Source organism: Nelusetta ayraudi, unplaced genomic scaffold, assembly GCF_046127955.1.
Source record: "Nelusetta ayraudi isolate G7.1 ecotype Tasmania unplaced genomic scaffold, CSIRO-AGI_Nayr_v1 ptg000084l, whole genome shotgun sequence".
Classification (NCBI taxonomy): Eukaryota; Metazoa; Chordata; class Actinopteri; order Tetraodontiformes; family Monacanthidae; genus Nelusetta; species Nelusetta ayraudi.
This window is the reverse complement of record NW_027466134.1, coordinates 4,875,001-4,900,521: the sequence shown is the minus strand read 5'-3', so window position 1 is coordinate 4,900,521 and position 25,521 is coordinate 4,875,001. Positions and strand designations below refer to the sequence as shown.

Below are 25,521 nucleotides of genomic sequence, written 5' to 3'. Positions count from 1 at the left end.
ATATGTATATATACAGGGTGTCCCAAAAAATTTGACGTCATTTTAAAAATCAATTATCTTAAAAAATCCCAAGTCCAGCTCAATGATATTGAACAGTTTAGGTGTTGAACATCTTCAGTTTGTTATGGGAGCGATTTCGTGAGTGTTCAATAATTGCACGGCCTGCGACACGGCACACTGGGTCCACTGGGTGAGTGTGGTTTAGAAGTGAATGGCATTTTGGGAGTGAACGGCTCAATTTGAAAAACACGACAAAAATAAAAACATTCAATGTAAAATGTTTCCATGCATTCTGTGAAAATTTGAGGTTATTTCAACGAGAATTTGCCAAAATTATCAACCTGCGAAATGACATACATTTTTTTGATTTCATTATATATGTGTGTATATGTATATATACATATATGTATATATATATATATATATATATATATATATATATATAAATATATATATATATATACAGTATATATATATATATATGTATATACACATATATACATATATATGTAGTATATATATGTATACATACTGTATATATGTGTATATATATATGTATATTCACATATATACTAGTATATATGTAGTATACATATATATATATATATATTCTCTCCTTCATCGGCGCCTCGCTACAGTCTAGTTGGAAGAGAAGGTGGTTTTGCGCTGAGAAGCAGGATTTTTTCGGGGAGTGTCATCCGTAGCCGTAGATTTTTATTAATATCCTTGAGGGAAGCTGCCAGGTATTGCACACGGCCATATGGCTGCATCCTCACTTTTGCTCCCAATCAGGGCTCACGTCCAACCACCAGGGAGCGCTGCCATATCCTTGTACTCTGTGGGAAAACAAATGCAACACGACCCCCGAGGAGCCGGGAAGCAAGTCCTGAGTTCTTCCCTCCTGGAAGCACTGGAGAGGAGATGGACTCCCAGTTATTGTTCCTCTGTTGGGTCAGACCAGGCGTGGGCAAACTACGGCCCGGAGGGGGGGGGGCATACGCGGCCCGTTAAGCTTTCTAATCCGGCCTGCCGAAACTTAAAGAGATGATGTTAATAGTGCATCAACACTGGGATCCAGATTATTGGCATCAGCTCACCAGGTCCACTCTGTGTGCAGAGTTGCTTTCATTTTCATGATTTGGAGGTGAATTTTAGAATGAATGAAATGACGAATGAAAGAGATATTGCTTCAGGGCCGAGGCTGCCTTGGTCCCAACAGAAGCATGTTAAGTAAGTAAGTAAATCAATAAATAAATCTAACTCCCCAACACATTTGCCAGTTCTGGAGCTGTGATTTCCTCTCTGAATTTAAGTTTCACTCCTCAGTTTTCGGCCGCTGTGATCTGATCTGATCTGATCTGATCGGGTCCCCCTCCCCCCTTTTGTCACAACTGTGAGCTTTTTTTACTGCCTTCACTCTCCCCTCGTGAACACTATTACCTTTGGCGGATATGAGTCATGCCCATATGTCCAGTACATGATGTGCCCTGCACAGTCAAGTGTGAGCAGCAGAATGGGGGCGCTGATGAGGCTGACGGGGTCCTGGCTCGGCTTCTCTGGGAGCGTGACGTCCCCACTGGCAGGAGGCTCCTGGCTTCTGGGCTCCGCGGCAGCCTGGCCGCGGCTCTGAGGGGATGTGACCCACTGAGCCTGGCTGAGCATCTCGCCTCAGCAATCTGCTCTGCTCCCTCGCTCGCTGCTGGGCAGGGCTGCAAAACACTTTCATATATGAATAAGCAGAGAGTAATAATGCGGAGGGAAGAAACAACAGACCAAGCGAGAAACAAACGGGAAAATGAGACATTAAACTACGCTTCAATTCAATCCAACTGGTTCAAACCCTCTCTCAGACTATACGTATATGTATATATATATATACATATATATATATACATATATATATATATATATATATATATATATATATATATATATACATATATAGATATATGTTAGGGCTGGGCAGTGATTAAAAGTTTTAATCGCAATTAATTAAAACTTTTTCAATCGTTGCCCAGCCCTAATATGCATATATATATATATATATGTATATGTATATATATATATATATATATATATATATATATATATATCCCAATTTTCTTCTCTGAAAACTCAATTTTCGATTTTTTTTTTGGGGGGGGGGGGCAGAAATCTCGTTAAATATGCTACAAAAACAGGACAAGTGTGTGTTGTATGCGACTTCGCAAAAATAATTTAGCTGGTAGTGGTGAGGGCAGCAAACAGAATCACTTCCTGGTTTTAACAGCTGCTGTGGCTAGCTAGCTAGTGCAGATGCCAGTAAAGTAAGCTAGCCAGTTAACAGCTAAAAGGCGCCAACCCGGAAATATGAAAGACGAAAATCGATTTTCCAATTTTCCTCTATTAAACATTGTTACGACTAAAAAAATCTGATTTCGATTTAAAATCCATTAATCGCACAGCCCTAACATATATACATACACACTGCCCGGCCAAAAAAAAGTCACCACCAAAAAAAAATAAAGCTCAGACACTCTAATTTTTGGTTGGACCGCCTTTAGCTTTGGTTACGGCAGGCGTTCGCCGTGGCATTGTTTCGATAATGCTTCTGCAATGTCACAAGATTGATTTCCATCCATCTCTAGCGTATCCCAAAGATTCTCAATGGCTTTCAGGTTTGGACACTACGGTGGCCAATCCATGTGTGGAAATGATGTCTCATGCTCCCTGAACCACTCGTTCACAATTTGAGCCCGATGAATCCTGGCATTGTCAACTTGGAATATGGCCGTGCCCTCAGGGAAGAAAAGATCCCTTGATGGAATAACCTGGTCATCCAGTGTATTCAGGTGGTCAGCTGACCTCAGTCTTTGAGCCCAGACTGCTGCTGAACCTGGACCCGACCAACCGCAGCAACCCCGGATCACAGCACCGCCCCCACAGGCTTGTACAGTAGGCATGATGGGCCCATCACTCTGGAACAGGGTACATCTGGACTCATCAGACCACATGGACCTTCTTCCATTGCTCCAGAGTCCACTCTTCATGCTGAAGCAGTACGTGAAGGCCAAGCCGACCAAGTGGGGGATCAAGGTCTTTGTCCTGGCTGATGCCAACGGCCACACGGTTGACTTTTTGATCTACGGGGAGGTCGAAAACATCGTCGGGCAACGGCCTGTCGTACAGCGTGGTCCTGTCACTGGTGAAGGAAGAAGTCCTGGGCTCCAGCTACATCATATATTGCCATCATTTCTACTCGAGGCCCCCTCCTGTTGCCAGCAGGGATTTGGCGCCTGCGGTGCTTACCGGTAAGGGAGAGTCGGCAGAGGTTCCGGGAGGAGCTCGCCGCGTTCCTCCTGCGGGCGACGCCCTCCGGTTCCCGCCAGCCAGTCCGTCGAAAATAAAACTCTGTGAGCCAGCAAAGGGAGACGGCAGTGCGCCGTGTGCAAGTGGAGCCCCCGGTGGCGGTGCGAGGAGTGCAACGTGGGGCTGTGTGTGTGCAGCTGGAGAGGAACCGCTTCAGGGATTACCACACAACATAAAACTCCTTTTGAAAAACAGGCAGGAAAATTGGAAATAAAAGTCCAGGACTTCCATTTTTTTGTGCATGTGTAAAATATTTAGGAGTTTTCATTTTCTTTCTTCTCTTCTCTTTCTCTTCTTTTTTTTTTTTTTCGTGTCATTTCAGTTCCGAGAACTTTATTAACTTGAAAAACCCAAATCTGTTTTCTGTGTGTTTAGTTGAATCCAGTTAAGTTACTTTTAAACGTAATCTTTCATGTATCCTCATAGTGTTCTTTGTTACTTTGTTAGTGTCGGTTTTCCTCTGTCGTATTGTTAATCTTTTGTATTTTTCATTTTGTGTTGTTGTGTCATTGTCATGTTATTTCTTCTGACCTGCCAGGGACTGCAGATGGAAAGTACCCTTTGGCTCATTCTGCCATATTTACATTTACATGTTCATCAACATGCGCTGTCCCTTTTAAATAAATAAACAAAATTTAAAAAATAAAAAGGTTGTGTTTGAATTTGCTTTAATTTGTCAGAAGTGCTTCATGTGAGAGGTTTCAGGCTTTCGCGGTGCCGTTTCTTGGATTTCTTATTGGAACGATTTTCTTTCCCATTCGGATGTTCTTGGTTCAGATGAATAATATTGTTTTTTTTAAGAGTCCTCTTTTAGTTGTGTTTATTGTTCTGATTTAACAGCACCAGTCTGTAGTTTTGCCTTGCCTTTTTTCTTGTTCATTGTGGGTAATAAAGCCCTGCTCACTGCACATTTTTTGACAATTCTAAAGCCATAAAATGAAAATATGTCCAGGCGGCCGATGTCTTAGAAAGAGGGATAATAGAGGTGATGACTTTTCAATTCTGTTTTCTTAATGCCTTACGATTTTTACTTCTGTGTCTGAAGATACAGGAGGTTCGTCAATCATTCTGAAAAGAGAGGGAGAAACTGGAAACCAAAAATGTTTGTAGAACTCAGTGAGGAAGCCTTAGCAAGAAGGTTGTTTGTTTGGTTCTGGAACTGGGGCCTCTCTTTCTGTTTGGGGTTTGCATGTTCTCCCAGTGTCTGCTGGGTTCTCTTCAGGTTCTCCAGGTTCTCCCAGTGTCTGCTGGGTTCTCTCCAGGTTCTCCCAGTGTCTGCTGGCTTCTCTCTGTGTCTGCTGGCTTCTCCATGTTCTCTCTGTGTCTGCTGGGTTCTCACCAGGTTCTCCAGGTTCTCAGAGTGTCTGCTGGGTTCTCTCTGGGTTCTCCCTGGGTCTGCTGGCTTCTCTCTGGGTTCTCTCTGTGTCTGCTGGGTTCTCCATGTTCTCCAAGTGTCTGCTGGGTTCTCTCCAGGTTCTCCATGTTCTCCCAGTGTCTGCTGGGTTCTCTCTAGGTTCTCCAGGTTCTCCCAGTGCCTCCTGGGTTCTCTCTGTGTCTGCTGGGTTCTCACTGGGTTCTCCCTGTGTCTGCTGGGTTCTCTCTGGGTTCTCCCTGTGTCTACTGGGTTCTCCATGTTCTCTCTGTGTCTGCTGGGTTCTCTCCAGGTTCTCCATGTTTTCCCAGTGTCTGCTGGGTTCTCTCTAGGTTCTCCAGGTTCTCCCAGTGCCTCCTGGGTTCTGTCTGTGTCTGCTGGGTTCTCACCAGGTTCTCCAGGTTCTCCCAGTGTCTGCTGGGCTCTCTCTGGGTTCTCCCTGTGTCTGCTGGGTTCTCTCCAGGTTCTCCCAGTGTCTGCTGCGTTCTCTCCAGGTTTTCCCAGTGTCTGCTGGGTTCTCCCCAGGTTCTCCGGCTTCCTCACACACTCTAAAAACAGAGGAGCTGAATTGGAAACTCTAAATTGTCCGTAGGTGTGTGTGTGAGTGTGAATGGTTGTGTGTCTCTATGTGGCCCTGTGATGAACTGGCCACTGGTCCAAGGTGTCACCCTGCCGTCATCCTAGGAAGGAGGAAGCAGGTGTTGAAGATGGATGGATGGCTGTAGATTGTTCTTGTGTCAGTCAGTTCAACCGAACAAGTAAGCAACATAGAGTTTATTTGTATTGTGTATTATTTCTTCCATTCTCGTCCCACTCACAAATGTCAGGGCGAATGGTGAGAATAAAATGAAGGATTTCATCAAAGCTTTGGAGCGGTGGGTCACAAACACAGAGGAATCACTTCCTGGATTAAAAACCAACCACCCATTTCCATTCCCAGGAAGATAAACAGGAAACGGTTGTCACTCATTGACCGTGGCTTTCTTCCCTCTGTACAGGTGTCACTCCCTGACTGTATGAGGTCATAGCCAACCAGCAGCAGCAGCAGAGCCAGCCAGTGTGGACAATCAGAACATGAACCTCAGGTTGGGACGGCTGTCACATCTCGGCACTGGAGCTCTGCATCTCCTGCTGCTGGCCCGACTGGTGCTACCTTCTCATCCAGAGAGTGAGTGCCTGTTCCATGCTTGCTGTTTAAAGCTCCGCCCACATGCCGACACTTTGCAGACTCTATTCGCAGCCACGATTCAAGCCAGCTTGCTTTTGTAGACCTCATTAAATGTCTGTGGGGCTGTTGTTAAATTGAAAGGTTGGTACAAAATCACAGTTTTTCCAATATAATGTACATTATTATGTATCAATAGAAAAGGAGTATCATAGTAAATACGAGTATATTAGTATCTAGAACACATAGGAGGTTTAGTGTAAAAGGTAAAAAGTGTAAAATCCTGCTTGTTCGCATGAACAGAAGAAGCAAAAGCTCATCTTGTCCTATCCCAAGTGTGAATCCATTGGGAAATTCTCCAGCGATCCATCAACTTTTTCTAGTGTAGCCCAAGTTTGCCTGAACAAAGCACAATTTGCCTCAAAGGGCTTCGCAGTCTGTAGACAGGCAACAGCTTTGACTGTCTGTGAGTCAAGGAGCAGGATCACTCCGAGCCAGTGTGTGTACTCATCCGGTGCAGTGCAGTGCAGATGTCGGGGGCCAGATGATATTGACAGTGCCACACAGACAGAATGTGTATGAAAAGCTGCTTCTCCATGTTTTAATTTGCCGGTCGGAACTTTCTGACCTTTGTTTGTCCCCACCTAACCCCCCTACCTCCACACACACACACACACACACACACACACACACAAAACCCTAAGGTATACCCAGCTTCATCAAGTCTCCCGACGATCAAACGGGGATTTCTGGAGGCGTGGCGTCGTTTGTATGCCAGGCGGTGGGTGAACCAAAGCCCCGCATCACCTGGATGAAGAAGGGGAAGAAGGTCAGCTCCCAGCGCTTTGAGGTGAGCTCACGACCCAAAGCTCCTGCTTTGATGTGCAAGAACCTCTTGTTGTTGTTTCACCTGCGGTGCTCATTAACTTGTCGAACCGGATACAGATGGAGAAATACAGACTGTTGTGTTGGAATTCCCCTTGATGAACGAGGCAGTGACATATTAGCTATAAATCCAACTCCTCGTAAGATGGAAATATCTTCTTTTTTTTCCTTTATACTCAATAAATAACTCATTTTTAGTTTTTTAGTGCCTTATTTCTTTTAATTAATATAATTTTCCATCTTTTTTTGCACCATACAGATGCTGTAACTATGCTATTTTCCCCACTGTTGGCTTAATAAAGGCGTACTATTCTATATTCAAGAGCAGTAAACAATTCAAACTCTGGCTATATTTGCAGATTTTACCAAAAATGAAAGTGTGAGTTTTTTAGTATTGGTAAAATTGACACCTGTGAAGTCTCCCCCAAAGACCCATTCTATTTTCTAGATTCTAGATTCTAGATGAACAGGCTGTCTCAAAAAGAAGAAGGGAAACCAAACCTTGACTTTAGCTCACACTCTCCAAAACGAAGCCAGGAGCCTCTCTGTGCTGTTGTCTGTGCAGGTGATTGAGTTTGACGATGGTTCCGGTTCGGTGCTGCGGATCCAGCCTCTGAGGACGCACCGTGACGAAGCTATCTATGAATGCACAGCGACCAACAGTGTTGGTGAGATCAACACCAGTGCCAAGCTCACAGTGCTGGAGGGTGAGATTTCACACGCTGTGTTCTGCCGTTAAGGCGATGTTCAAGACTGTTAATGTAAGAGAGCGCTGACATTTTGATTGACAGCTTTTCATCTCAATATTCTAACTCGTCTCTACACAATTCATTTCTTTTGTCGCTTAAGTAAATTCATTTCACTAAAAAGAAAATGTCATGTTTTTTTTCACCAAGCACCCACGATTTAAAAAAAAAAATGATCTGATGCTTTTTGCCAGTAGGTGAAATAAAATCATTAAAATGTCATAAATTGTTTTTAAACAATTTATAGTTCTCAACCTTTTGGTAATCTAGTCTTCTGTGACGACTCCATCATCTGGTTTCTTTCTTTCTTTTTTTCTTCACTGGAACTCATCCTGTCATACAGTCTAAGGCCGTGGTTATGGAGAATGGAAAATCCCATAAGCTTCCTTACAGTCAAATACTCTCTCCACCACCTCACTGCCACTGGAGAGTGCTTTGGTTGGCTATTTCTTTGAAAACCCAAGAGTTTCCTTCATCTTCTTGACGTTCAGAACCAAGTCATTGGCTTCACACCCTGATGACAATGACTTGGTTTTGAAGGTGAACCATTTTGGAGATGGTTCACCTCCAAAATGTACAGTGTTTCATTGTTACTGTTAATGAGGCTGCGTACTGTTGAGGGAGGAAGGTTCAGTTTCTTGAATCCAGCTCAGTGGTCCAGAGTAGAGGTGAGGACAGGTTGGGAACAAACACAAGACAAGAAGCAAAACTCAAAGCACTGATGTAAAGAAACCAACTCCAAAGTGAAAGTGGAAATGCACTCTGTATGTTTTGTCTATGTGGCTGCTCCAGAGGACCAGATACCTCATGGCTTTCCAACCATCGACATGGGGCCCCAGCTGAAGGTGGTGGAGAGAACCCGAACTGCTACCATGTTGTGTGCAGCGAGTGGCAACCCAGACCCAGAGATCTTCTGGTTTAAAGACTTTCTCCCAGTGGACATCAGCAGCAGCAACGGCCGCATCAAACAGCTGCGCTCAGGTACAGTACCTGTCCACAACGCTTGCTCAGAGGTCTTCAGGACATGCAAAACCTCCATACTCAGGGTTCTTTGTTTTCTAGTTAGTACTCTGCATTTTGGCAAATATGGCAAATAGTACTGTGGATCCCGTGATTAATATATCAGAATATCCTTTCCAGTAATTGCTAGACTGTTGAACTGAGTCAGACAGTGGAGCGGACGTTCATTCCCTTTCCGAGTCACGGCAAGCTGGTCAGGTGCCGATCCACGTTAAAGCCAAGTTCACTTTGGTGGTAGCCGAGCAGGATTGACGGCCGCTCCCCTCCACTCTCACGCTCTGTGCTGTACTTGTTTGATTTGTTTGTGTTATTTCAAAACCAATCATTGGTACATTACATAGAAAACCTCTAGTAAAATGTCAAATGTACTCGCATTGTAGGTATACTTCCTAATCTGTGGTGGCAAACTTCATCAGCAGTGCTTTGGTGGAATAATTGGTGCGGTGCTTGAGCTGCCACAGAGGATTAGCCAGGAGCTCGTGGTGGTCTCCTCACTGTAGAACTGAGCTTTGGTCCCAGCTGGGAGCTGAGCCCTCTCTCGCGACCACCGACGGTACAGAAAGTTGGCCAGGGTCAGAACATTACCGTGTAAGTCCTTGGACCCACGATGGCCCAAGATCCACCGCAGGTCTGCTCCCAGTGCCGTGCAGGCAGTAGTGTTGTCGTCAACCTCTATTTAACAAAATAACAACAGTGAGTTAGTTTTCATATTTGTTGTATAATGTTGATCAAATATTGTGATGGGTGCTTTCCATACATACTTTTTTGAGTCAGACCACCTCAGTAACAACAAGTCTGTTTGATTTGAAATTGTGAAAACATAATAAAAGTTATTATTTTTCACAATGCCGCTGTAATTGCTGTCATGACCCCCTGATGATGACAGGCAATGAGAGGTGTGGGCTTGAACACTGGCCAGGTGTCAAACTGGCTGCCCTGCTGCCTGGAAGCTGCTGCTGCTGCTGCTGCTGTGTCCCAGAGCACACAGCTTCCACAGCTCCCCTTTCTACCATCCAACACTCTGAGAGATGGTTTGGTCTATTATCCAGAGTGACACATCTGCATAATGGCCATCCCTCTCACCCTTTTATCTGGTGCATATTAGAACATATGCACCAAATAAAAAAATGTAAATGGCAAATTAAAATGAAGAAAATTGAAAAGTAGTAAAAAATATTTTCATACGGTACTTAACAGTCCAAGATGTATCTGTACGTTACGGCTGTTCATAACAGAAGTTATACATTCAAGTAGCATTTTTTAGTATTTGCAGTGTTTTACAGTCAATCCAATATAACCTAATGACCGTAATAATCAGATACTTCAGACTTTGCCAATATGTCTTTTTAATATCATTGGTTCGTTGTTGTTGTTTTTTGTGTATGTGCAGCAACAACACTACAACATTTAGCAGTGACGTGATACAGCCACTAATAGCTGGTCATGTACAGCTAAAAGTACCAAAACACAGTAAAAAAAAAACATTTACACACATTTAAAAGGAAAATGTACAAAAAAATTCCATCATCCACGATTATGTAACAAAACAACAGAATATGATAATCAATAAATCAATAGCATTTTTATATTTACCAGATATTTAACCAGGCCAGTTCTATGGGTATATATGCCATGAAAACATCTTTTCAAGAAAAAAACTAAATTTATTTGGGTTGGAAATTTGCCATATTTTGAACCTTGTCAGAATAACGGATGCTCTTCTGTTTGCTGTTCTTCCTCTCCTGCCATGATTGACTTTTTCAAAATCACTTTGATCTATTCTCTCTTTATGCTAACGCTATGATCTTTAATTGTATTTGTATTCAAATTACCTCACCAGGTGGTACACCAATCAGAGGTAAGCCTGCTAGGTACAGACACGCCCACCTGTCCCGACTGCCCCTCCTTCATTGCCTCCCTCCTCTTCCTTCCTTTACCTCTGTGTCTCCATCACCAGCCGACTGTCCTTTGTCCATGCCACTGACTCTGTCTGTGCCAACTCACTGCATAAAGTTATGTATGGTCTTGCAGGCACACACACACTCACTCTCTTACACACACACACACATGCACACACACAACAGATTGTATCAAAAAACATTTTGAACATAATTTAAAAAAAAAAATCTTCTGAAAAGTTGTTTTTTGAACTTCTTCAACTTCTTCGTGAAGTTGAGCTGAAGCAAATTTCGTGTTAATTTTACTGTAAATCCAGCCACGATCAGAACTCACCCGTCGTGACCTGGCTTTGGAAGAAGGGAAGCTTCCCCAAACTTCTCGCTCGTCTTTCAATCCAGACACTTTGAGGATTGAGAAGGTGGAACAGGCAGTCAGAGCTGCATGAAGAACCTCTTCCAGATGAAGGTTCCTCCTCCATCTCTGGGTCTGCTGTCTGCAGCAGATCCACCATAAACGAAGCTTGAGACACATTTATTTTCCTCAGTCAGGTGCTGAACACTGCGTTACTCAAGCATCTCATGTTGGACTTTAGGATTTACATTTTTTTTTAAACTCGTGCATCTTTTCTACATTCATCATCGTCGTCGACTGCAAGACTGCATGCTCACACTCACAGATGAGGTCGTGGGTGAAGGTGAAGGGAGTGTTTTTCATCAAATGAATGCTTTCAATTTGACTACAAGATATAAATTCTCACAAACAAAAAAGTTAAACATGAGTGAGTGTCTTCCTCGATCTCTCCAAACACGTTGTGATCAGGTGAGTTTAATCCCAGGTTTTGAAATTGGAAGTTTAACGTGAAGGAAAAGCTGCTATATATTGTGTATTGCTCTCTGGACATTGTGGTTTGCTGTAGTTTATTTGAGCACAGTTACAAATTTGATTATACTTGGAACAACTGGAGTCTTTTTTTTTTATTTTATAAAAATATTATAAAATATTATTTTTCACATGACAGAATCATTTTTTTTTAGTTTTTTGCAACCCTGTGCCTTTGTCAATAGAAATTTACTCTAAATAAAATAACGTGTGCTTGTACTCGGGCACACAATGTACTGTGCCTCAGCCCAACCAGCCAAGAATTTAAGGTGGCTGGTGAGAAGTGTTAAGGAACTACTTGACAGATGACTTCTTCTTCTTAACACTCCTCTCATGAAGGTTGCTTCCTCTATTATATATATATATATATCATAGCTCTATTGATTGGCTGACCACCACCACCACCAGCAGGGCAGTCCTGAAACTAAACCAATGGATATCAGAGCAATAGATCAGCCACCATGTGTTGGTCCCTTAAATTCCCTTAGATTTCAACATTAAATGGAATTTCGTTAGAAGATGATCATTCTATTTTGAACTTCAACTCAAGCTTTGAAGATTGAAAGATTGAACAAATTTGGCATAAAAATACAGATCGCCAATAGGAAACTAAAAACAAATTATATTTATAATTTCTTGAGAAGAAAAAGTCAGTCAAGAATGTGAAGGAATTCTTGTGTATGTGTGTGAATTGTGAGAATGTGCGTATGATTACGCTACAGTGTGTTTGATGCAGGGCTGCACCATGATGTTCTTTGCCTTCCCTTGCAGGGGCGCTGCAGATTGAGAACAGTGAGGAGTCCGATCAGGGCAAGTACGAGTGCGTGGCAGTCAACAGGGCTGGGACTCGCTACTCGGCCCCAGCTAACCTCTATGTTCGAGGTAAGAGCCCTGCTGGCTGACTCTGGGACTGCAGCGATGGTCAAATCTGTTTTCTCCACATCCTGTCCTCTCTCTCTCTTTATTTATTCTATGTATAGATGTCTTTCTGATATTCAAGATCGCTGTGCAATGAGTGAAAAAGAAACAAAACCACAAAAGACAGAAAATATGTGATAGGTCAAAAAATTTGGTAAACCGGTCGTAGAGTCAACCGTCGAGTTCTGGCTTCTGAGTAAGGAATGAAGTCACGTCAGTGAAGTTGTATTTGTGAGCTTGTCATGTGACAGCTGTGAGGGCTGCTTCATGGGTCCTGAGCCGTATGAAGGGCCACCAGTTTGCTAGATTCTCCTGAAATAACAAACTCTCTGACTTATATATTATTATTAATGATACTTATCTATGTGAAGACACTTATCAAGCTCATGGGTTCTCAATAAGTATCAACAATGACTTAACAAGGTTGGATCAAATGGAATTTTAGACGCAGCTCAACCAGCTGTGCAAATTTTTCAAACGGGTCTGCGGGCCACTGATGAGGTCCAACCTGATGCCCCCTGGTCTAAATGTACTGGTACTTTACTATTACATCCATATCAAGGTTATACACATAGTTTTTAAGCAAACTGTGTCCCATGTGCTTATTAATCAGTCGTTGCAGCTGCTGATTCTCACCTCTGGCGTCTCAACATTGATTTTGTATTTTGTGTTGTTGTCTTTGTTTGTCAGACTCGTTGCTTTAGGTCTACATGCACATTAAGAGAGTATAGAGGGAGGATATACAGCAAGGACATATTGAATGTTAATATTGCCATCTTGAGATTTGAATTCTACCTCAATATTTATGACATTTTTCTACATGAAGCCGCTTGGCACACAAGCCAAGAATTTTGTGTATTGAAATGACCACCACCACCACAACCACCAGCACCACCACCGCCACCACCAGCACCACCAGCACCACCATGTCAGTGACTAAGTTAGACTTCCATTAGTCAAGTCAGGCAGAAGCAGTGTTGTCAGGCCATCCAGCTGTGTGAACAGTCCTGCCTGGCTTCACACAGCTCTGTGTTTTTTCTTCACTCTGACTTTTCTTTGTGTTTCTCTCATCAATATTCCTTGTCACAGACTTCCTCTGCATTGCCACTGCTGAGTGTGTACACTACAATGGTCATGGCACATACTGCACTGCGTGTCATTGTGTCGGAGCAGTTGTTGGCCTGTTTTACTCTCTCTGTTTCTCCTTGTCTCTTCCTCCTGCTCCTTATTTGGCCCCTCTTGACATTTATGTTTTTTTTTTGTCACGTTATCTTCAATCCCTCCATTGTCATCGTGCCCTGCCCTCAAAAAAACAATACAATGCAAATGTCACCTGTCAGATCAACGGGAAGGTTGGTTTCTCTGCTCTTTACTCTGTGTTAGCCGAGGCCCTGGCAGACTGGAGCCGTGCTGCGCCCGCTAAAAGCTCGGCGCCTTAGGCCCGTCCCGGCCCCCCCCGTCCAGGACCCCCAACCCCCACCCGCTGTCACCTCCTCATCCCATTGGCTCGCCCCTGTTACCAACCCCCTCCCTTCCCTGTAATGCTGCCTTGCACATCTAACCTGTTGTGACTCCAGCATGTCCTGAAAATGTTGCTTATTCTTATTTCTGCCCAGAAAAGGACCATTTCCAAATGTTCAGTTTCCGGTGATCAATGTTATTATTTTATATGAAAAGAGAGAACATTCACCAAAACGTGATGATTGTCAGAGAAAATACAGTTTGCTTTTCAACACATGAATGAGTAGCAGACCTAAAAGAAAAGGATTTTAAAGGAAATAAAAATCAACAGCTGCTCAAAATGCATCGACCCATTCAGTGTCATTTCCTGCATGGTGAACTCCACACTGTTAAACACTCTGCTTTAATGGTGTGGAGCTACGGCTACATCTCCACTGGCATGGCTGCATGACGTTTGCCTTTCCACTAATTGTTTATGTTAAAACGTTATACATACATGTATGTATGTACATATATATATAAATACATATATATATATATATCTGTCCTTTTTTTCTCAGGCATGCCAGTAGATCCATGAGTTTGCCGCCAGAATAACTATGAGTTCCTGATGTAAACCTCGAACTGAAAGTCCACGGTAGAGTGTGGAAGGAATCAGTGTGGTTAGATATTCTCAGCATTCTTAAAGACTTTATATACAGTCAGTTCAAACTACAGTTCATTTGCTCAGATGGATTGCGAGCTCCTCCGCTGTTTTTATACGGCCTCCTAAATGCTCTCCTCCGTCCCGTCACCGCATGGAATTCCTGATTGCTCTTCCCAGGAATCAGCCTTGATGCCGTCTCATTTCCGAACCCGTCCCGTTCCAGTAGGAAGATTTCCCCTCAGTTGACCAAAACAATTATTTTCTCCTCCTCCTCCTCCCCCCATATGTACTCAAAGTATGTGCTCCAAAAATTAAATAAATGTGCTCCATCCAACAGCTAGTGCTGTGTACCCTTCATTAGCTGTCCTATAGTGCAGATACCACAGTGCAAGCCAGGTCAGCCCAGTGGTTCAGTGTGTGTGTATCTACTCTCACGCTGCTTCCCTCCACTTCCTGCAGTGCGGCGAGTCCCTCCTCGTTTCTCCATCCCACCAACCAATCACGAGGTGATGCCTGGCGGCAGCGTCAACCTGACTTGCGTTGCGGTCGGCGCTCCCATGCCGTACGTCAAGTGGATCAGCGGCGAAGTGGAGCTGACCCGCGAGGAGGAGATACCAGTTGGCCGCAATGTCCTGGAGCTCACTGATATCCGCCAGTCTGCCAATTACACCTGCGTAGCCGTATCCTCGCTGGGCATGATTGAGACTACGGCTCAAATCATCGTCAAAGGTCAGAAAATCTTCCGACGTGGCTCTAATGACTTCTTAAGGTACTGTAGCTCAGGAGGTAGAGCGGGTTGTCCAGTGACCGAAAGGTTGGCGGTTCAAATCCTGCTGCATCCCGGTCTGTCGTCGTGTCCTTGGGCGAGACACTGAACCCAGAGGTGGTGGTCAGAGGGGCCGTCTGATTGGCTGCCAGGCTTCCATCAGTCTGGCCCCAGGGCAGCTGAGGCCACACATGGTGCTCCACCACCACCAGTGTGAATGTGGTGTGAATGAATCATGGGTTCAATGTAAAGTGCAGTGAGTCCTTGAAAAGCGCTACATTTTTGCTAATACAATATTGTATGTTGTTGCCTTTGCTCTCTCTGTCCCTCTCTCTTCCCCAATGTATATTTTATATATGTACATTTTACTGTGTTCTGTCTTTAAACAGCACTGCCCAAGCCGCCCACTTCCCTCATTGTAACTGAGACCACAGCCACCAGCGTCACCCTGACCTGGGACTCTGGCAACCCTGAGCCAGTGTCCTACTATATTATCCAGTACCGTGCCAAGCTGTCTGATAACGGCTTCCAGGAAGTAGACGGAGTGGCAACAACCCGCTACAGCATCGGCGGCCTCAGCCCCTTCTCACAATACGAGTTTCGCGTCATCGCCGTCAACAACGTGGGCCGCGGCGCCTCCAGCAGTGTCGTGGACACCCGGACCAGTGAGCAGGCGCCCTCGTCGCCTCCTCTTCATGTTGAGGCCCGCATGCTGGGTCCCAGCACTATGCTGGTCCAGTGGAAGCCTCCAGAGGAGCCCAACGGTCTGATCCGAGGATACAGAGTCTACTACACGTCTGAGAGCGACGCCCCCCTCAGCGCTTGGCAGAAGCACAACACTGACGACAGTCAGCTGACCACCGTCTCGGAGCTGACGGCAGACATCACCTACAGCCTGAGAGTGCTGGGCTTCACGTCGGTGGGAGACGGCCCTCCCTCTGATCTCCTGCAGATCAAGACCCAGCAGGGAGGTGAGGGCTCGCTCGCACACATGCAGCAGCACGGTGCTTTGCTCTGGAGTTGGCTGGAGTGTACCGTAATGGCCAGACTATTGAGCGCATCTGAAGAAAAGCCACTAAAATTCAATCAATCAATCAGCTTTTATTTGTACGGCGCTAAATCACAACCAGCCCTGCGATAAACTGGCGACTTGTCCAGGGTGTCACCCTGCCTTCGCCCTAAGACAGCTGGGAGAGGCTCCAGCAGACCCCCGTGACCCTGAATAGGAATAAGCGGGTATAGAAGATGAATGAATGAATGAATATATCACAGCCAAAGGCTTCAAAGCGCTTTGTACAATCAGAGGAAAAAACAACGGATGCACCCCCCCCAGAGCAGCAGGGGGAGCAGATCCAGACTCCAGGGGGCGCTCATCTGCTTTTTTGAACAGTTGAGGTGGGAAGGAAATACAAAAAAATGTGCCAAGAGACAGAAAGACAGAAATAGAAGCAGCCAGAGTGAGTTGCAGGGTGAACAACAAAGCTCTCACTATATATACATATACATTGAAAGAGTTGTTACTCTGTTACTACTACTGTGTTACCCATGTGTTGTTTTAGCTCTGTGTTTGCTCTGTTTTTTCTTTTGTTTTTTTGGCTGAAGTTCCAGCACAGCCAGCTGATTTTGAGGCCGAGGCAGAACTGGATTCCCGTATCCTGCTGTCGTGGCTTTGGCCTGTACAGGACCACATCATTAGCTTTGAGCTGCGCTACTGGGAGGACAACAATCCGGCAGTCCAGGTAATGCTGACGGGGCAAAAACACACCTTGCTGTTATTCAGTGTGAATGTGTGGAGTAAAAAAAAACAACAAAGCTCTCTTCAGAACCAACAAACTAGTGAATCTGTGACTTTTGCACCATGACATCTCCAAAAAAAAATCAAACGCACACAACAACAGATCAAAAAAGAACAATACTGTACACAGATTTGTGAACAACTTAAAGATATGTTTTTTTTAATGACTTACTTTGTTTTTGCAGCACGAGATGCACATGATTTAACATTTGCATCATCTGGGTTTTTAATTTAAATGATAATGTCTTGAAAGATGGAAAAAACAACAGAACATTCTTATTGTCTCTCCACAGCATCAGGTCACCTTTGAGCCTGCAGGCTCACATGCAGTTGACGGCCTCAAACCGGACACGCTGTATGTATTCTCAATGGCAGCCCAATCTGAGGTGGGCTTGGGAGTTTTTACTCAGCCCGTTGAGGCCAGGACTCCCAAATCCTGTGAGTGTTCTCTTCTACCAACATTGCTTTGGTTCGGCCTCTTTGCACTTGGAAGAGAAAAAAGGATTTAAATAATGATAATTAGAGATTGATTGATTGATTGATTGATTGATTGAAAGCTTTCAGCTTCACTCAGCAAACTTTCAGGTTTGCTAAGGCTGACGAAGTCTTCGTCTTAATTCAAAGCCTGATTCTATTGGTTGGTTGAGGTCATTAAAAAGTGAAATAAAAAAAAATCTGACTGATTGATTGCATGGTGTTTATAATTGCAGTACCTGGAGCTCCTCCCAGGAAGGTGGCGGTCGATGCGGTCAACTCCACTGCCCTCAGGGTCTCCTGGAAAGCTCCCTTAACTCTGAAGCATCATGGCCAGATTAGAGGCTACCAGCTGGTCTACACCAGGCTACATAATGGGGAACCCCATGGCCAGCCAGTCATGATGGATATTTCCCTCCCTGATGCTGAGGTGTTTCAACAGTTTTATGCCCAAGTCCAGTTTTCAATTCATCATGAAAAAATCTGAGAACATGCCTGCTTAAATATCTATGAATAAGTCTGGATTGTATCAATTTCTTTATTTCTCTTTATTTATCACACAGGAGGCTATAATACCAGGTCTACTTCCAGAAACCACCTACTCTGTGACTGTGGCTGCTTACACCACCAAGGGTGATGGAGCACGAAGCAAGGCAAAGGTTGTTACCACCACTGGAGCAGGTGCAAACTGGCCAGATGTTTCCAGGTTCTAAACGTTTCTCCAAATGTTCTACTATTGAGAGGAAAACTAAAAAGCTGTTGAATAATCCTTCTCCCCCAGTGCCTGGCAAGCCTACCATGATGATCAGCACCACCATAGGCAACACTGCTCTGATCCAGTGGCAACCACCAAAGGAGATGGTGGGGGAGCATGTGGGATACCAACTGCAGTACAAGAGAGCAGAAGAAGAAGCCTTCGTCGTTAAAGAGTTCAGACAGACAGACGATCACTTCACAGTCACGGGTCTCCACAAGGGGGCCACGTACGTTTTTAAATTGTGTGCCAAAAACCGAGCAGGCAATGGGGAGGAGTACATAAAGGAGATCAGCACCCCTGAAGACGTTCCCAGCAGCTACCCACAGAACCTGAGGGTGGTGGGCCTGACTGCCACCTCCACCAGTCTGACCTGGGATCCTCCTCCTCTGGCGGAGAGGAATGGAAAGATCGTCAAGTACATTGTGGTGTATCGGGACATTAACAGCCAGTACAACGTCACCAACAGTACAACAGAAGCACAGCTGACCATCGAGGGTTTATTGCCTGACACAACCTATGACATCAGGGTTCAAGCGTTTACCGGCAAGGGTGAAGGACCCATCAGTCCGAGCATCCAGAGCAGAACCATGTCCACCTCGATGCCAAGTAAGTCCATCGGTTGAAATTTAGCAAAAATAGCCACTGGCTGATATGCTGGGGGCAATATCAAGGACGGCCATGTGGTCCAATTATGCTACATCCAAACCATACAAATTTAACTGGGATTAATTCAAGAATGAGACGAGGTCAGGTGTCTCTCCATCTGTGCTTTTGGAGAAGTTTAAGTGTGGAGAAAAATCAAGTGATCGCTTAAACCAAGGAAGAGTAATTGAAGGGGACCATGGCATCGGTTCGACCTCCCATTAGTCCGACAAGCTGCCCATTGGTCCAACCTCCCCTAACCCTAACCAGAACCCTAACGGGAGGTCTGACCAATGGGAAATTTGTCGGACTAATGGGAGGTCGGACGAATGGGCTGTTCCCAGTTTAGTGTACTGTAACCGAAATGTAGGATTATGTATAGCATGGCGTATGATGATGTATAGGACGATCGTGTCTCTTTTGGAATATAAAACCTTCAAAAATTGCATTGACATTGACAATAAAATTAACCATCTATAATTTCCCTTAGCATTCACCAAGAACTTTGGAGTAAAGGCTGTGATGAAAACCTCAGTCCTGCTAACCTGGGAAATACCAGAAACCTTCAAATCTGAAGTACCTCTCAAGGTAGGACATCCTCCCATAACCTCCAAAAAGACAATTTGAAAAGAAAACAGTGTGATGTTTATAGTGTTGGTACTTAAAAAAAAAAAAAAAAATTAAACATGACAAAATGTCCATGTCTTGCTCTTAGATCCTGTACAACCAGCAGAGTGTGGAGGTGCTAGGCAACCTGAAAAGGAAGTGGATTACACAGCTGCAGCCTGACACTGATTATTCCTTTGTGCTGATGAGCTGGGGTAACAGTGCGGGTGGCCTCCAGCAACAAGTATCCATTCGAACGGCTCCAGACCTGCTGAAGATGAAGCCCACTCAGGAACAACATGAGATGGATGAAGGTGGAAGAATCACCCTCAGTCTTCCCAGGGTTCCCGCTGGAGTTGCCGTAAGGTCTGTAGGCTTTGGTTCACATATGCAGTCTGTGTATGTTGAATCAACCTAATACAATTATCTAGAACTCTATGTGTGTTTGTGTGTGCTTAGACAACCCAACATCATTTCTATATAAAAACCTTTCCCTCCACCTTTCCTTTTCTTTAAGGTGGTACTACATTGTTGTCGTCCCTATAACCCTGGCCACTCTTAAAAAGTGGGAGAATCCGGATGACATGGACATAAATGAGGTCAGTAGGTATTAATTCCTTGACTTGTCTCTCCACCTAGAAATATAAACTCTTACAAGCTGTAATCGCTTTTGTGTTATGTGTGCTTTAATTTGGGTTTTGTTTTTTTGTTCTGAGACCGCTGTGAAGCTTTTTAAATTATTTAAACGATTTAAATGAATTGTCTTCATCAGTAAAAGTCTCGCTATCTAACTTTACCTGGTCTGAATCTCAAGTACGTTTGTTTGTTTTTCCGAGCCACAGCCAAGGAAAAATTGACACTTAGCAACATCCTGTTGTTCAGTTTGGAGTCGTGAAGAGTAGACAGATGCATTGAGAAATATCTGTCCATATTTAATATGTCACATGTCCACATGTGTTTTGTCATCTAATGTTCTGCGACATCCTGACACTCCACTGCGTGTTGCTGCGTGGTCCTCAGCAGCTCCTGGAGCCTGGTGCTGACAGCAGCCTGCAGAGGAAGAGGAGACAGAGCCAGGACTTCCTGCAGCCTCACATTGCAGCCAAGATGAGCACTCTGCCAGCCATCTTCACTCTGGGTGATGAGAAGAAATACAACGGCTACTATAACAAACCCCTGTCGGGCCAACAACAGTATCTGTGCTTTGTGCTGGCTGAGCTGATGGACAATGAGTCAGTAAGTACATTGTGGTTATCACACAATTAAGATAATGAATAGTTGCTGAATTCATTGGATTCAATGAATATAATGATAACTGGATAAATGCACAACGTACTTCATGCTAGCAGCTGTCATGAATGAAGAAAATATAAACTGCTCAAAAAGATTAGAGGGACACTTTTTAATCAGAGTATAGCAACCTAGGAGTGAAGCTTCTGGGATAGGGATCTGCTCAGTTGATTTGCATGGGGAGTTGTCGTTCAGTTTCAGCTACGTTGTTGTCAATGGAATAAACAACAGTTTCACTAGTGGGCCAACAATTGGACGACACCCCAAAATAGGAAGGGTTTTTTTTTTTTGAGATAGCTCATCCTCTCTGGATGATTTTAGACTGGCTTGGCTTGGCTTGGCACAGCTTGGATCAGCATCACTATTGGTAGCATGGAACAGTACCTGCATTACTACTGAGGTAACACAAGTTGTCCAAAGTAGTCCATGATGGCACAACAATTCGTGTCATTGCAAGAAGGTCTACTGTGTTTCCCAGCACTGCTGCAGATTCTCCTCTCATGGCAGATTAGGAGTGGCTGAAAACGATCCAGAGAACACGTTTTCAGGATGGATCGTTTCCATCACTTCAATTCAAACTTTTTTTTTAGTTTGTTTAGTTCGTTAACAGAATTTGCAACAACACGTAACTTTTGTTGATGGTGCATAAATGTAACGTTTTAGACTAGAGTGTGTCACAGGGTTGCTAACATGTAAGTAGACACTCAAAGGAAAAAGAAAAGCAACAAATCCAATGGTTTAATGGAACAGTGTTTCATAGGCCCCTATCAATATATATATCAAATATATATATATATGCTATATGCTGCCAGCTTGATGGCAGACAAGTAGGTGAAAAATTGCATTGATGAACATCAACAGGAGGCTCCTGCAGAAGTCAGAATGTATCACTGTCACTGGTGAACCTGAACTGATTGTAGATCTTCCTCTGGTCACTTTCTGCAGAAGATCTTTGCATCCAGCCCGTTCTCAGAGTCACTGAGGGTGAAGCTTCATAGTGGCATGACCAGACAAAGTGAGGAACCAGAAATGCTTTGGGTGATGGGCCCGGTGCTTGCTGTCATTCTCATAATCATCATAGTCATTGGTATTCTACTGTTTAAGAGGTGAGTGTGGTTTACAACACAGCCTTAGAATAAATGACCAGTAGTCAGACTACATGTGTCTACAATGTGACTACATTGTCTTTTTCTGTTCCTTGCCTAGCAATGTTTGAATTGGTGCAGAATATGGTATTGAGTTCCCTTTTTGTCTGCTCAACCAACCACATGCGTATTCATATCAAACAATCCAGACCAGTGGGCAAACTACGGCCTAGGGGCCATATGCGGCCCGTTAAGCTTTTTATTCCACAACCAACAACACTTGCGCGCCATTCGTTGAGGATGTGGTCTTGAGTGTGTTGGATCCTCCTGTGACAACTTTGAAACTAATCTGTTGTCTCTTCGCCCCTATTCTCCCTCTGCTTCCATTGTGTGGACACAGCAAGCAAGAAAGGTCAGTGCCAATCTATGACCATCCACTCACTCATCACAAATCCTCTTCAGCCTCTCAGAGCTCCATCCAGTCTACTTGCACTGACAGATCAGCTCCAACTCACTGCACTTGCTGTTGTAGAGCACAGCCCTACACAAGAACCTGCTGGAGGTCCTGCTGGAGGTCCTGCTGGAGGTCCTGCTGGAGGTCCTGCTGGGGGTCCTTGTGTAGAGCACAGCCCTACACAAGGTCCTGCTGGAGGTCCTGCTGGAGGTCCTGCTGGGGGTCCTTGTGTAGAGCACAGCCCTACACAAGGACCTGCTGGAGGTCCTGCTGGAGGTCCTGCTGGAGGTCCTGCTGGAGGTCCTTGTGTTGGGCTGAGGCAGTGTTCACCCAGCTCCTCCTTGAACAAAGGAGAAGATTCAGATCCTGCAGATTTTTATCAGGACCTTCTCCGGCCCTGTGCAGCTTCTCTTGTTGTTGTTTTTTAATTTCATGAACAACAAAGCAGCTGAAACTGATGAACAACCCACTCTGTTAATTAACTGACCAGATTAATATCCCACAAGTTTGACTGTTGGGTTGCTATACTCACTGTATATACTACACACAGTTTTTTTTTGTTTCTACACCTTTCATATTTTTTGGGATAATTTCAAAATCCTTGATATGAACTTAATGAAGTCAATGAAGCTTTTTCACCCTCAGGAAACGAACGTGTCCAGCCAAGGAGGAGCCTTTGATGGGTGTCAAAGATTCACTGCTAGCCCACTCCTCAGACCCCGTAGAGATGAGGAGACTCAACTGTCAGACACAAGGCATGGCCAACCCACACACACACACACACACACAAATGTAAAAATAATGATAAAGAACCAAACAAGATGCACACTTTAACAATGATGTAATCGTGTGCCACATTTAGTGTCACACCTCCAGTTAGTCAGTTAGTGTGTGTGTGTGTATGTGTGTGTGTCCATGTTGCACTGGACTGTACTTCTGACTTGTGCCCCTTGCTGTAGGGATGAAGGAACATCCTCCTATCGCTGTTTGTGACCTGGCAGAGCAAATGGAAACACTCAGCGCCAACGAAAATTTGCACTTTTCTCAGGAATACGAGGTAACTTACTGGTAAAAGCAAAACTTACACTCCCATTGGTTTTGAAGTGGCATCACACGTAGGATCTGCCAAAGTATATATACACCAAAGTATATATACAGTCTGCAGTGTATCTCTGTTTGCACTTCAAGGTATGAACTGAAAAAGAAAAGCGTTGAGTGGAAAATGAATGCTTATATTTTCTGCTTCTAAGACCGGAGTCCGTATTTGGAATTGGTCAGATGCAAGTGCTACCTCTGCTATGTGCCCACGCTCATGCCAGATCGGGAAAACCTTTGTTGACCTATAAAGTTGATAGTCATGGCTGTTGCATTCTAAACATCACGCTGTGTCTGTCTGTTAGTGCATTGATCCGGGGCAGCAGTTCACCTGGGAACATTCCAACCTGGAAGTCAACAAGCCAAAGAACCGCTATGCAAATGTTATTGCCTATGACCACTCCAGGGTTATCCTTACACCTGTGGAAGGTGAGAAACAAACGTCTGCATCTGTCTGTTTAACACAGCAAAGCCTTACAATCACTTTCTAGATTTTGCATTTCAATTTCATTGTAGGCAGGTGACACTGTTTTCTCTCTCAATGCGTTTCTTTGTCTGAATGATTCCATGGCGTAGGAATTCCTGGCAGTGACTACATCAATGGCAACTACATTGATGGCTACAGAAGGCAGAACGCTTACATTGCCACACAGGGACCCCTACCAGAGACACTGAGTGACTTTTGGAGGATGGTGTGGGAGCAAAGGACTTGCACCATTGTGATGATGACCCGTCTAGAGGAAAAGTCAAGGGTGGGCGTCTTCCATTGAATCAAGAACTGAGAGTAAAGTCATGTTATTGTGATGGCCTGTTAGATGACGCTTGTTCAATTAGAATTGTTGTCCTGCTGTAACATAGCGGCTGTTAAGGAACAATAGGGTCTCCATCCAGGGGTCTGGAGCTCTGGGCAGAAGGACCTCTGGATGTGATGGGGAGGAGAGAGAGTTTGGGAGTGTTTCCAGACCGAGGAAGAGGAAAAGGAAGAGGGCGTCACTGGGAAGGCTTTGGAGTCATGTCGGTGTTTGCGTAAATTAGTTATTAGTTCAACAGCTACCAGCACGCTAGTGTCATTGCTGAAGCTGATGTGGGCCCACCAAAATAAAATGTTTCTGTTTTATTTTTTTTTTATGTACAATAAATGAAGGCATGTCATTTCATTGAATTTGAATTCATTTGACTACACAGTGAGACAAACAAATGTCTACACAGTAAATTTAATTGACCTTTTAATGAATGACTTGCAGGTGAAGTGTGACCAGTATTGGCCCAGCAGAGGGACGGAGACTTATGGGATGATTCAGGTGACGATGCTGGACACCGTGGAGCTGGCCACATATAGTGTGCGCACATTTTCTCTTTACAAGGTAAGGTCTATGAAAAACCATTATTCTATATGCAGTATGAAACTGTATTGAGGGAAATAAAACCTTAAAGCAACAGCTATTGTATTAAAAGACGATGATCAAGTTTACTAGCGCATGTAGTTTCACTGCCAAAGTATCTGAACTTGATTTCAATCACATTTATGTTTAATTTTGAATTGAAGTTTTTAATTTTTGGTGCGGTTGTCTGTTGTCTTTGCCCCAACAGAATGGCTCCAATGAGAAGCGAGAGGTTCGACAATTCCAGTTCATGGCCTGGCCTGACCATGGAGTGCCAGAGTATCCCACCACAACACTGGCCTTTCTACGCAGGGTCAAGGCCTGCCATCCTCCAGACACTGGACCCATGGTGGTCCACTGCAGGTGAGCGACCTCTCACATCAACACCAGCACCTTGACACGTGTCCATGTGTGTAAAAGTGATGGTCAGAATGAGGTGGTGGATCAACAACAATATAGGAGATTTATTTAAAAAAAAAAAAAAACATTATATAAGAAATGTAAGGGATATATAACATAAAATGAATGTACAAATATAAATATACAGGAACATATATACATACAGGTGCTACCCGAAAAATGAGAATATCCAGTAAAAGTTGTTTTATTTTGGCAATTTAACATAAAAGATGAAAGCAACACATTTTATTGAGCCATTCCGCGCAAATTGACATCTCAAGCAGTTCCTTGTTGTAACTTTGCTGATTAAGATTTTCAGCTTATTAAAACCACAAAGCCACAAACTCAGAAAATTATTATAAAATTTGAGTTGTTTTTTTTTAAGCTGCAAGACCTGATCAGCAAAATCCAAAGAAATAAAAACTTGAAATATATTG

General features: G+C 44.0%; 1 protein-coding gene across 1 annotated transcript in view; it reads left to right on the top strand.

Moving 5' to 3' along the window:
* The window catches only part of ptprfa (protein tyrosine phosphatase receptor type Fa), a 34,308-nt gene that overhangs the window by 2,864 nt on the left and 5,923 nt on the right, over positions 1-25,521 (top strand). Inside the window, exons 2-25 of the mRNA XM_076045466.1 lie at positions 5,719-5,888; positions 6,590-6,735; positions 7,336-7,477; positions 8,309-8,497; positions 12,086-12,196; positions 14,799-15,068; positions 15,495-16,076; positions 16,708-16,844; positions 17,194-17,338; positions 17,611-17,804; positions 17,938-18,055; positions 18,156-18,737; positions 19,264-19,361; positions 19,489-19,745; positions 19,897-19,978; positions 20,403-20,615; positions 21,615-21,775; positions 22,155-22,166; positions 22,854-22,963; positions 23,168-23,265; positions 23,609-23,732; positions 23,880-24,055; positions 24,548-24,667; positions 24,894-25,048. Coding sequence (XP_075901581.1) covers positions 5,795-5,888; positions 6,590-6,735; positions 7,336-7,477; positions 8,309-8,497; positions 12,086-12,196; positions 14,799-15,068; positions 15,495-16,076; positions 16,708-16,844; positions 17,194-17,338; positions 17,611-17,804; positions 17,938-18,055; positions 18,156-18,737; positions 19,264-19,361; positions 19,489-19,745; positions 19,897-19,978; positions 20,403-20,615; positions 21,615-21,775; positions 22,155-22,166; positions 22,854-22,963; positions 23,168-23,265; positions 23,609-23,732; positions 23,880-24,055; positions 24,548-24,667; positions 24,894-25,048 — 4,316 coding nt within the window. The 5' untranslated portion in view covers positions 5,719-5,794. The remainder of the gene's footprint in view (positions 1-5,718; positions 5,889-6,589; positions 6,736-7,335; positions 7,478-8,308; positions 8,498-12,085; positions 12,197-14,798; positions 15,069-15,494; positions 16,077-16,707; positions 16,845-17,193; positions 17,339-17,610; positions 17,805-17,937; positions 18,056-18,155; positions 18,738-19,263; positions 19,362-19,488; positions 19,746-19,896; positions 19,979-20,402; positions 20,616-21,614; positions 21,776-22,154; positions 22,167-22,853; positions 22,964-23,167; positions 23,266-23,608; positions 23,733-23,879; positions 24,056-24,547; positions 24,668-24,893; positions 25,049-25,521) is intronic.